This window comes from Rattus norvegicus, chromosome 9 (assembly GCF_021556685.1).
Source record: "Rattus norvegicus strain SHRSP/BbbUtx chromosome 9, alternate assembly SHRSP_T2T, whole genome shotgun sequence".
Taxonomy (NCBI): Eukaryota; Metazoa; Chordata; class Mammalia; order Rodentia; family Muridae; genus Rattus; species Rattus norvegicus.
The window spans coordinates 20,247,380-20,260,725 of record NC_141542.1 but is presented as its reverse complement, the minus strand read 5'-3'; the positions used below and the strand labels follow the sequence as shown (position 1 = coordinate 20,260,725).

Genomic DNA, 13,346 nt, shown 5'->3' with positions numbered 1-13,346 from the left:
AAGAGATTGGGAAAGAATCTTTACCAATCCTGCATCTGATGGAGGGCGAATATCCAAAGTATACACAAAACACAAGAAGTTAGAGTACGGAGAGCCAAACACCCCTGTTAATAAATGGGGTTCGGAGCTAAAGAAAACATTCTCAGCTGAGGAAGATCGAACAGCTGAAAAGGACCTAAAGAAATGCCCAACATCCTGAGTCATCAGGGAAATTCAAATCAAAACAACCCTAAGAATCCACCTCACACCAGTCAGGATGGGTAAGATCAAAAACTCAGGTGACAACAGATGCTGGCGAGGATGTGGAGAAAGAGGAACACTCCTCCATTGTTGCTGGGATTGCAAACTGGTACAAGCACTCTGGAAATCAGTCTGAAGGTTCCTCAGAAAATTGGATATTGCACTACCTGAGCTCACAGCTATACCTGTCCTGGGCATGTACCCAAAAGATGCTCCAACATATAACAGCATACATGCTGCACTAAGTTTATAACAGCCTTATTCATAATAGCCAGAAACTGGAATGAACCCAGATGCCCTTCAACAGAGGAATGGATTCGAAAAATGTGGTACATCTACACAATGGAGTACCACTCAGCTATCAAAAACAATGCTACGTTCAATTCATAGGCAAATGGAAAGAACTAGAAAATATCATCCACAGTAAGGTAATCCAATCACAGAAAAACACACTTGGTATGGTGTTGGGAGCGATGGCCTTGAAGCCCTCCATTATTGATGTTATTATTATGGTTAGAAGTATGTATGACTGGGTTCATGAAAAATTTCCAGCCACCTCAGAAGACTAATACAAATGTTGTGGTCAAGATGAATAATCATATGATAACGTGTGACATTAAGATACCTAATGTCATGACCTGTAACCTTTCTGAAAAACCAACATCCTGCTGACTAATAGATATGACAAACCTGTGACTTTTCTGACAACTTGTCAACATCAGCCGATTCCCTGACCACATGAATATTGTGTCCTTGGCGTGGGTAAATGTTTCTTACTTCTCTCCTCTCTGTTACCCATTTTATGGTACAAATTCAGCCTTGGGGAAAAATAAAATTGTCACCTTGATCAGACTCTTGTCTTGGAGTCCTTCACATCTCTTGTCCCTCATTCTCTTCCAGGTACTCAGCACCCCTCATTGACAGTATGCACTCATTGATAAGTGGATATTGACCAAAACCTCGAATTACCCAAGATGCAATCTACAGATCTCAGGAAACTCAAGAAGAAGGATGACCAAAGTGCAGATGCTCCCACTCCTTCTTAAAATAGGGGAACAAAAATATCCATAGGAGGGGATATGGAGGCCAAATCTAAAGCAGAGACTGAAGGAACAGCCATTCAGAGTCTGCCCCACATGTGGCCCATATATATACAGTCACCAAAACTAGGCAAGATTGATGAAGCTAAAAAGTGCTTACTGAAAGGGACCAGTTATACATCTCCCCTGAGAGACACATCCAGGGAATGTCAAATAAAGAGGTCAGTGCTGGCAGTAAACTACTTAACTGAGAACAGGACGCCCTTTATGGGAATGAGAGGAAGGATTCAAAGAGCCGAAGGGCTTGCAACCTCATAAGAACAGCAATGCCAACCAAATAAAGCACCAGCAAAAGACTATACATGGACTGACCCAGGGGTCCAACTGCATATGTAGGAGAGAATAGCCTTGTTGGGGCACCTGTGGAAGGGGAAGCCCTTGTTCTTAACAAGGTGGGACCGTCAGTGCAGGGGAATGTCCAGGAAGTGGTTTCTAAGTGGCGTGGATTGGGGGACCATACATATGGGAGAGGGCACGGCAGGGCAGCTTATGGACCAAAAGCTGGGAAAGGGAATAATGTTTGAATGAAAAATATATATCTATTAAAAACTAAAACTTTAAAAATGATAATAATACTAAGAAATAATCAAAAAAAAAGAAAATGTGAATAAGAAAAAAATTTTAGGATTTGGAAAAAGATGAATGCCAGGTATTTGAAAAACTGTATGACCATGTAAACACTTTAATATACTTGAGAAAATTTTTACACGTTAATGAACCGCATCTTTTTTTTAAATAGTGAATGGAAATACAGCTAGGTATCCAGATGTAGTGGAATTCATTATTTGTTGAGTCCTGAACCTTTGAGTCTGCTTCTAACTCAGCTTATGCCAAGGAAACTAGGCCAAGGTGATATCTAAGCCATTGACCAAACTATCTGGACTAACAATCACAGGTGAAATTCCACCTTGTAAATGGCATGAGAGGAATAAAAGATACCTTTAAGGATTTAGAAAAAAATGAAATGTACCCAAAAAATCCAATAAAAAGGTTTAAAATAAAGATAACTTAGGAAATACAAAATACTGGGGTTCCACTGCACAATCATGATGTGTTTCTTCTGTGATAGCTTACAGGTTAATTTACTTCTCTATGACTGTTTTCTTATTTGAAAGTAAGTAATGGCAACATCTGTGGAGTGGATACTGAGAACAAAAGCCTTGCCAAACTTGAATAATCGATCCTTCCCGAGCACATGCTTATCATTCTAAGTACAGGGAAATTTCCTGAGGGGATGAAAAAACAAAATCCAAACATAAAACAGGAACAACAACGATTTAAAAACATTCTGCAAGCTGGGTATGAAGGCATGTTACAACTTTAATCAGCTTTGTAGGTATTTCTAATAAACACACAAGAAACAAAAATCCCATCACAGTCCTAGCAGTTGCATCCAACAAAGAGAGAGCTGTGAGGTAGTGCCTGCTGCTTCTTTCCCCAGATACCCCTGGGCCTCAGGCCTGCATCCAGTGAGCTGGACCAAGAGCAGCCAGGTTGAAATTCCTGCTGCCATGGCAGGATTCTGCAGGAACATTTCCCTTTGACAACAAGGAACCTGTGTGGAGGAGACCTCTTGGTGAGTCCTCAAGGACTCTGCATTTCCTATTCTATAGGGAGAAGCCCTGCCAGGTCTTTGGCAAAGCCAGCCAGTTGTTTGGGGAAGTCTCTGGTCCTGTGGCAGAGGGCGAGGAATGGCAGAAAGAAGGGCAGCTCCACTGAGAGCAAAGGCTACCCCTTCTAGGCCTATGACCTCCTAATTAATTTATCTTTTCACCTGATGCCTATTCACATTTTCTTACTATCATACAACTGTGATCTTGATGAGCAGCTGGTCTCTTCTTTTCTTAATCAGTTCTTTGTTGTCACAGACCTTTTTAACTTACTCCAGCCCATGAGACTATTCATACCTTCTGTATGCAGTAGGACCCTTGGTGGGCCTGTCATCTTAAAAATAGAAGGTACGGTAATCCAAAAGATTGAACTCCAGTTTACCTCAGGCCAGGAAAGTAGTCAGCCATCATTAGTAAAAGAACAAGGGAAAAATTACATAGGACACATAAGTGCCCTAATCAGAAGAAAAGATCCTCAACTTCTAAGGCGCGCACATCTGCACCCCTCTCTTCTGATCTTTGCATAGTGATGTTGTGTAACTCCAGATGGTAGTAAAAGACAGAGCACTTCCCAGAAAGGTCAAACATGATTTTCACTCTTACATCTGTGAGATGGGGTGGCAGTATAGCACACATTCATGTTGAATTAAAACACCTAGGATAGGAAGACAGAATCCATATATCACAATGCCAAATGGACAACCTCCTGAACTTATGGACCCATTAAAATTGAGGTTCAACCTGAACTCAGACCATTCCACTCCCTTCCCGTCCTCCTGATTCTTATGTTTGCTAGAAGGAAAAGATCATGGTGCAGCCCCCAATATTCTCATGCCTAGACTTGGCTATTCAGGAAGAATGATATTGGAGAAGTGATGGCTATGTAGTTACAATTTAGTAACACAAGGTCCAGGTTGACATTTGCTCACTGATGTCCAATTTAATTGTCTTGTTATATTTGAGAAAGGGAGGATGTCCTACATAATATATAAAAGAAAGAGAAATTTATTATTTTATATATGCCCTGTAGTTGATCCCTATGTTCCCAAGGAAAAGGAGTTTTTATTGCAAAAAAAATAGGATTATAGACCATTGATTTTGTGAAATACATGAATATGTAAATGGAAACAATGTTGGCTGTCAAGGACTGCACAGTAAGCAAATATTTCCAGGTTTTATACACTCAGAGGTATAGAAGAAATATATTGGCCTCCAGAAAAAGGGAAAAGCTTAGGAATGGAAATGTGTGTCACATGCATTGTCTCAAGTAGTTGATTTACTTTTAAGAAAAATCTCCCTCTTCCTTGGTCCCTAGAGATTTGGGTGCTAAGAAAAATCTGTTCTCCAATTCAGGGTTGTAAGCAACCCTCCCCATCAAAAGCATTGTTGACTTCTAATGAAGCAGAGAGACATATCTAGCTTTGAAATAGAGGTTGCCAAATGGTATTCCCAGTGACACATGGGAGACTGGAGGAAAGGGTCCCCACATAAATTCATCAGTGTGGGGAAAGCTGGTTAGTAGGTAGGCCATAGAACTTTCCAGTGACATCACCAGTAAGCCGTTCACTGGACACTCTATTGTATCTAAGAGATCCCTAGAATCTTCTGTGATGTCACCAGTGTTGTGGTGACACCAACTGCCTTTGGGATATTACTTCAATTCCCTTTGGGTTCACAAGCAGGCATGTTTCGCCAGCTGCTCAGGCTATTTCGGAAGGAAAGTGTTGATCAAGGAGAGATCACACCAGGTCAGAGAGAAGCTGACCCCCTCTCTAGTGACACAGGAAGGAGGAAATCATTCTGGGGAAGGCTTGGTGAGTCCTGGGCGGAGTTGGGGAACATCCTCAAGGAGGTAGGTTTGAGATGTGCCTTCTAAGACTAGGCCTTAAAAGCAGGAGCCTTGGGATTTTTCAAAGGCAAACCAAGAGTCAGGAGTTCCTGATCTTTAATTTGAGAGAAAGCCATAAAGTTTTAAGACTTCAGTGTCTTTTCTTGAAGCTTTTTAAATGTGAGTGTCAACGATTGGCAGGAGGAGGCACTGTGAGATTAACAATGTGACCATCCATGTTTGGGAGTTGAAGCACTTCATCCTCTAGATTACTGTAGGTTACATAAGTCTCTGATGGCGAGAACAAGGAAGGATGCACCCCTAGTCATGAATTGAGTTCTCAGACACTTTGGGCTGGACCACACTTGGTTAGAGCTTGATGGTGGTAAGCATAATGAAGTCATTATGAACTCCAGGATTATCTGCACCACATCTGATGTAAGATAACATTGTCGCAGATGTTTATGTCTCAGTCATATTATAACTTTCAGTGCCAGGGGTTGTTTAATAGTGAGTGTGGCACGTGTATGGCATTAGAGGTTGGGAAGAGGGACATAGCTTAAGAATCAACCTTTAAGAAAGCTTTTCTGCTCTTTCAGGGATTCACCCAGTCTCTACCATTTCCCCTTCCTCAACCTCCTTTTCGGATTCAGAATGTTCTTTTCTGCCCATGGGCCATCAAATATGCAATTTCACTTGGGTTTGTCTGTCTACAGGTTTTGGTAGGAAGGCATCATCCCAAAATGTCATCAGTAAGCAAGAGGAGTGTCTAAAGGAACTGGAGGAACTCAAATTTGAAATCCAGAAGTGTCAATTCGAGAGGGATGAACTTTATCAAATCCTGGATCTTTATATCTATGATGAGTGGGACCACAGGTAGTCATTATGCCCAGTAACCTGTTCACTGTCTTGCGCTTTCTCTCTGCTACCTCAAGATTTACTCATAGCACGAGAAAGTTTCACCTCTCATCCTGGATTTTAAGGAGATTTGGCAGGCATTTGCTTGTGAGATAAGCTAGGTGCTGTGTGTTTAGGGTCAACCTCTTTTGTACTTGACCCTGAGCCTCTTGGATTAGCGTTGGTTCTGTCATCAGCTGGAAGGACCTGGTCACAGTTGCTGCAACTGTGTGTGTGAATGAAATGCCTGCACGTCATCACTCTTTCCTCTGAATTTGTTCATTATACTCTGATTCTATGGCACCTCCATGGATGTAGTTGGCATTCTAAATGTGTTTGGATATGGGTTGCTATGTATGTATGTGGAAGTATATGTGGTGTTTTACTCAGGATCAGGACGTCTGGGACCTTTGATGGGGTCTGAGGATTTGTTTGATCAATAGTCTGCAGGTCATGAAAGTGATGAGTAGGTGGAGGCCCACACTGATCAAAAGAGCACTTTGCTCCTTCTGTATACCTTGGTGGCACCCAGGACTCTCCCGAGGGGAGGAGGTGCTATAAATCCTCTTCCCAAACTTAGTTATGCCCTCTGGGAATTCATGTAACGATAGAAACAAAGGATTGAGTATACCTGCTTTCAAAACAAGAGAAATGTCATCACAGCTTTCTCTTGGGCCCAAAGCTGTGGCACAGACTGGAGGAATCTTCTTCCTGAACTAGTCAATTCCATCATGCTCACCTGGCCAGCTCTTGAAGGTCAGGTCCCTCCAACTGGTACTGTGACTCTGTTGTCCTGTGCCCAGGATAATAAACTTAACCAGTACAAATACTTTGAAGGAGCAAGTATGTGGTACATACTGAGTTTAAGTAATAGAGAGAACAGTCTGATTTCACCTAATTTGTTTCACCTGCTTTGGTCTTTAGTTTTTTATTTTTTTAACTATCCAGGGATTGTTTATTGTGACCTAGAAATGGTCACTGTGGTCTTGACAGTGTTATTACCAAACAGGCAGCTCCCAGGCTCTGCCCCCTCCTATATAGTGAGTCTTTGCAGAACCATATCTCTCAGGATTCCAAGGAGTCCTTATTTCAAAAAAAATGTTGCTTATTTACAGAGAAATATTTTCTGTGGATTGAGTCTCACTGTTGGGTTTTGGTCTGGTTTTTGACTTTGCCATTTTCTTCCCTTCCACCATTCCTTGAATTTGAAATTTTTTATTATACATTTTTATTTACATTTCACCTAATTCTGAAATCGTGAGTTCAAAACATTATTTGTTCCTTTGGCCATGACCTAACCCAGGCTGCACGTCGAATTGCCAGTCCTTCAATCCGAACATGAGATGAGAATGATGGCTATGCAAATGATGACCAACTCAATAAGTGATGCCATGGAGAGGTACAAGGAGCTCATACAAGTGAACAGTTCCTACCGGTGAGTCGCTGACAGAGATGAGAACCCAGCACTAGGCAGGGAATGCTTCTGTCCTGTATGACTTTAACAAATGTCAGGGCTCTGGTTCTGTAGTGTCTGACTCTTAACAAGAAGGCTGCCTCCTGGCAAGAGTCTTGGATTTGTAGCTCTTGGACTCAGTTGTCGTACATGTGAAGGGTGTCGAAGACCCTCCAATTGTTATTTTCCCCGTTAAAGATCCTCTAGATAGAAAAGGTTTGCACCATGATGGGAATATCAATCAATTCTGAATCTCTAGGACTCTGACAGGAGATTTAAAGATCTGTGATCCATGAGAAACACATGGAAAGATTGTACAGCTATTGGGTCATCAACTACCCCTCAGAGGGGCTTTCCCCACAACGTGAAGATGGTTTCACCATACCATGGACATACGAGCTCCCTTATGGACCATCTCTTCTTCCTTGATTTATATAAACCGTCTTAGTGTCAGGATTTTCAGAAGTACTTTGATTCATGTGGAATGTGGATTCTGGATTTGACCTCCTCTAATTGGTGCTAACTTGTATAGTGTGGCTCTATTCTGGGGATTTCTGAGGATGAGAACCCTTGAAGGGATGATTGGACTTGCAGGAGTGACAGGCAAATAGAAGCTGCCTGGGATTTACCATTTTTTGTTTGTGGTTCAGCATCAGGCAATCCCAGCTCCTACGGGAACAAACTCAATTGAAGAACAATATACAGATTTTGCTGAATGAGAAGAGAGAACTGCTGGTGGAGCAGACTGAACTGCCAGCATCCTCTGTGGAGACAAAGAGGTTCTGTGAAGAGGCCGGAATGAACATCTGTGACCCCAGAGCCAAGCAACAGCAGGTAGGGTTAGGGCTCAGGGTCAGGTTGTCCTCAGGTCTTACCATAACCATAGACAAACCAATGTAACTGTCTATTGACTGATCCATGTCCTGTCCTAGGTCTCATCCAAGTGTTCATTCATGTGATGGTTTACAAGGCTTTCTGTGGAGATAGCCCCTTTACAAGAAACTGCATGTTTGGAAAGCAAATGCTCCTGCTCTTCGAGAATCTGCAGTTTATTAAGGGAGATAGGTTGATCACACAGCACAACACTACATGCCATTATGTATGGAGGGTGCTATGTGTGAGTCCCTCTTTAGACTAGAACAGGGCTTTGAGGGATAAAGCAAAAGCCTGGAGCTCATTTTCTTTTCAGGGATGGTGTGAGACTCAGGAAGTAAGTAGTTTTCAAGGAGGAGAGCCTGCTGGAAATGCCAAAGAAATGGTTCTCATTGTCATTTGTGGTGGCTTTTGTTCTTCCTCCCCTCATGTCCCTGTATATGAAGATGGTGTCTTCATGCTTCATAGATCTTGGGTAACTACAGAGCCTGTGTATCAGCATGTCAGTCCTGTCTTATTTGAGTTCTCCTGGAGAGTTCATAACTGGGCCTTACAACCTGAAGCTGGTTAGAAGAGCAAGGATGTGGAAAAGGTTTCTCAAAGTCTTAGGGTTGGCATGAGAGACTTGAGGCTTCAAGAACAAAGTTATCCGTATGTACCCCCAATTATCACCAAGAAAGGTGCATTGCTGTGCTGACCTGCATCTTAGGGAGCATGTGGGGAGGCCAGTTCATGACATGCAGTTTTTTGTCCAGTCATTATCTAACTTAGTCCTTTAAGCCTAGGTCTCTCAACAAACATGAAGCTTCCTGTTTTGTGCTGGCCAGCAGTCTTTGCATCATTCATCCAGTTCCAAGTGGAGCCCCCTCTCTTATTTGTCTCAACACATTCTTAAACCATTCAGCTATTTTAAAAATAAGGATTAGATTTCTTCACTTTACCTGAACAGAGTTATCCCCCGGGAAGATTCTGGATTGTCTTATTGGCTTCACCATGATCTTGCATGGAATCCTAGAGTGCAACCCTCTGCTGACATTGCTTTGCTGACTATATCATGGGCACTGCATTCTTTCAGGATAGATTCCCTCTCAATATTGTACACAGTGCTGCATTTCAGAAAATTCACTGTATGTTATTTATTTAGCCTTTTTCTGACTGACACTGAGGTTGTTTTAATAACACAGGAACTCTAATGTGATGAAATGTTCCTGGTAACTGACCGTGAGTTACTGTCTTCTCTGATGCTTCCAAAGTCTTCTACGAAGGAAACAGGGTAGTTTTAGTGAGGGGCCTATGATGAGTCAGCATAGAGCTTGATGGAGTCTTTTCCTAGTCTTTTCCAATCTCTCTCTTGGGGATTTGATGTTGTGTTGTTTAGGCTATCTGTGCAGAACATGTAACTTACTTGTCGGACCAGCAAGTATCTGCATAGAAAGGTTTCCTGAAGTGGAAATGAGTACAGGCCAGGGCAGCACATCTTGCTTGAGTCTAAGAGACTTGTACACAGCATTGTTCCCACTAATTCCTCACTCAACAGGAAATGTGCTGCATAAGAACAAAGTTTTCATTTGTGCATGGGAGTGTGTATCTGTGTGTCTGTGTTTGTGTGTGTGTTTGTGTGTGTGTGTGTGGTGTGTGTGTGGGTATATTTGTGTGTGTGTGTGTTTGTGTTTGCAGTAGTGAACGTGTGTTTCCCTCTATTTCCAAGTTTCATGAGAAAAGTACTCTAAGCGTTCACTTTACATCCATGAAACATGAAATAGAGCGGCCCAGTCATTTGGCATCTCCATCTAGCTCTGTACAGCAAAAGGACTCTTAAATTACTAATTTATTCTATTTCCAAAAATTTCAGAACAGAATTATCTTGTGAAGTCTGGGGGAGGAATTGAAATATGTTCAAGTGAGTCCTGTTTCACAGGGATAACAAATGGTGCAGGCCTAGAGCTAGCAGGTCCCTTTATGTTATGGTGTAGAAACAGGACACTACAATCCTTTAGAAATGCAACCCCCAAAAAGAGGACACAAAAACACCTGTAAAGTTAGATTTTCAAGTGATTAGGGGCAAAACTACTGATCTGCATTGAAATCCTTTGGAGCACATCAAAGGAATGGAGTACTGGGAGGTAAGGGCAAGGCTTCTCTATAAAATCCATGAGTTTATGTTGCTTCTCTGTTCTTTGTGAATTGTGAAAGCCCACTGGAAGGTTATGACACTCACTGTGTCTTCTCCAAGATTGCTTTCCACATTGCCTGCTACCATTTCTTTCGAGCTACCTTGGCACACTACAACTTCCCCTAGGAGTTTGGCTTGGATTTTATTCATTGAGAATTTGAGTTGCTTGGAATTGTATCGTCATCCAGAAAAAGTCCCATAGCTATGCTGTGGTGCAAGAACAGGGCAGTTTCAGGAACCCCTTTAGGTGCACAGATAATCCAAAGCGCTCCTCTATGTTATCTGTGTAGCATTCTGCAAGTGCTGTCGATCAACATCATTTTCTCTCAGTTAATTTCAGCCTCAATGGAGTCAGGAGAAATTTTGAGCTTCAAATGGGTCTGACCGTGTAAGAACAGGTAGCCCTATGAGAAGCCATGTTCAGAAAGTGGAACAGAAGTTTTAGTTAACACAGTGATTCCACAACAAGGAGTAGGTATTGCCATTGCAACTAAGGAGCATCAATGTTGTAGTGGTCCCAGAGTAACCTTGAAGGAGAATCTATCCAGACGTCCATCAGCCAAGGAGTAAAAGTGTACCATACGATGGAGCCCTTCCCTAGATTCTGATTCAGTGTGAGATAATCCATGCAAGCTTTTACTTACTTATTCAAATTATCTGTGGAACAATCACATTACGGGGAGAAAATTTGTTGATTTGGATCCTGGTTATGGAGATTTCCTATGATTCTAGCTTTGGGCATGAAGTCACTCAGGCTATGGTAAAGACAACTCCTATTAGAAGAAGTTGCACACTTTGGAGAAAGTCTGAAACAGTGAACAAGAACAAGAGTCTAGTCCACCACCAACATATGATCCTTTGCTGAGCAACAAGACAGCTCTACACAGCCTTTGGGACTTGCTAAGCCAGATTGTTAATGGGGAAAGAACCCTGAGTCTATGACGGTTTATGGGAGGACAGCACATCACTGACTGAGCTGTCTATAGGTCTGGCCACTATGTACATATCCCACTCAACATTTGTTTTTATGCCTCCAGCGAATCCTGGGGAATCTTTACATTAAGCATTAATGTTCAGGTAGGAACATAGGCTGGAAGAGGCCATTTGAATATCCTTCCCTATATAAATACCCTTTTTGGGTGGATGACCACCCCACCTGGATTTCAGCCTCAGGCAGCTAAGGAGCTACTCAGAGTATTGTTCTGGTACAGTTCATGTGAATTTTGCCCATGAAACAATATATATGATCCTCTGTATTTCTTGGTATGTTCTACTCCTTTCTTCCTGTGATCTCTCCGGAAATATCTGAGGACATTTTCTCTTCTGTCCTCTCACAAATTGCCTTACACTAGCCATAGACTTACAGGGGTGCTGTTCTGTTTCTACATCACAATCACCTTTAATGTCCATGTGTACGCTGGGAGGATTTGCATGGAGCACATTCTCAGTGATTACAGGATCTATGCAATTCCCATGGATTTGTTGTGAGATGGCTTCTCTGTGTATTTGCAGATTCCGTGGTTACAAATGTAAACTAGACGGGTTCCTTCAGTGCTGACATAATCAGAAATTTCACCTCAATTCTGGGCATGTTCTCCAGAAGGAATCCACATGGTATTCTAGGTTGCTCAAACCTCTCTTGAACTCAGATTCAGACATAGCTACAATGTTAATATTCAATGTCATATACCTGGACCAGTGGGAAAAAATGCTCATTTTTCTCTTAATCCCAGTACAGTGCATAGTCCACAGTTCAAATTCTAGCAGTGTTAAAAGCTGAGATATAAATCCAAGCGCAGGTACTCTATGTCACTTGGGGATGCAGGGACTGACCTCAGCTGACAGGTCATGCTGGATTATCCAACTGAATAGAGCTGATGTAAGAGGGAGAGCTGAATTGACAACCACTCACTAAATCTTTATTCCCTTGCTCTGTTAGGTCTGAAATTCTCCAGCAGAAACTCGAACATGACACAGTCCAGGACAAGATCTCCCTTGGAGAGAAGAACTACAGGAGGAGAACTAAGTGTGCACAGCAAATACACCACTATTGCATCTCATCTGTAATGTCCATAGCAATTGTGGACTGCATTTTCCTCCTTTAGTTTGACTTCTTTGGATTGAATAGGCCTTACTTTCACCTCGCCTCTCTCCAGCAAGTGTACACTTTTTGAGGGACTCAGAGAAGTGCTGATGCACATCAATCAAGAGCTGCTGGTCATCCAGAAATACTGTGCACGTGTAAATTTTTACTTGTCCTGATGGGTCATCCAGAAGAGTTTCATGGAGATCAGTTCACAACATTGGAAAGACTTTGTGACAAAGTCTGTAATATCATTTATACTCAGTGTTGGATGGCTTTTTCCTTAATACCCCCACTCCAACAAAACAGACCTACTTCCACTCCCCTTGAAAAGATTATTACCATCACTAACTGCTTGTCTACTATGTCTCCAAGGCAAGCCACAGGCTATAAGTCTATTCTGCAAAAGGAGCAGCAAAAAATGCTTAGTGCAATTCCTCTATTTAAAGTTTGGTTAATTTTTAATTGTTTTGGTTATTTGGTTTTCCTTCTATTCATTTGAAGATTTGTTATTTATCTGTTGTTGTTTTGTTCATTTGCTTTTCTATTTTGATAAGGATATAGACTGTATATATTGACTACCTGCATCTGGTTACTATCAAGTAAATTGGATGTATTCTGGTCAATAAAGGAGTAATCTCAAACTCTTCACTCTTAAGAACCTTCTTCATTGATCATTAGTGTCAACATCTGAAGTCCCACAGCGATCAGGGAGGGATGGATCTCTGCTTTCTCTTGGGGACTGGGCATCAAATCACTTCCCAGTCAGACTGAGATTCACAGGCATTTATACAGTCACTGTGCACTGTGTTTCCAACTCTGAATTTCACCTTAATCATGCATATATTACCCACTGTGTATGCTTGCTGTCAAATATATAGATACCTCTAAATTATACTCTGTCGATGAGAGTTTTGACCAAATTAGTAGGATAAACATTAATTTTTCTGTAACACCTCCCAGGACATATAAACATGGTATAAGGGAGTTTAAAGCCATCGGGAATCCTGCACCCAAATCCTGGGGCAGAAAATGCTGAACACCCAGGAATGCAGATTATCCTGAGACCACAGGACAGAAAGCCACTTC

The 13,346-nt window shown here is 41.9% G+C and overlaps 1 protein-coding gene across 2 annotated transcripts; it reads left to right on the top strand.

Moving 5' to 3' along the window:
- The first annotated feature begins 1,143 nt into the window (after window positions 1–1,143).
- On the top strand, window positions 1,144–12,906 carry LOC148003435 (disks large homolog 5-like). Of its 2 annotated transcripts, none has more exons than XM_087568659.1 (5): window positions 1,144–1,410; window positions 5,495–5,654; window positions 6,979–7,110; window positions 7,779–7,962; window positions 12,114–12,906. In XM_087568659.1, the coding sequence occupies exons 1-5, from the start codon at window positions 1,320–1,322 to the stop codon at window positions 12,117–12,119; spliced, it is 573 nt and encodes a 190-aa protein (XP_087424785.1). In that variant the 5' UTR covers window positions 1,144–1,319; the 3' UTR covers window positions 12,120–12,906. The 2 variants fall into 2 exon arrangements, with proteins under 2 accessions (XP_087424785.1, XP_087424784.1); XM_087568658.1 differs by lacking the exon at window positions 1,144–1,410 and adding an exon at window positions 4,591–4,764.
- Window positions 12,907–13,346: the final 440 nt, after the last annotated feature.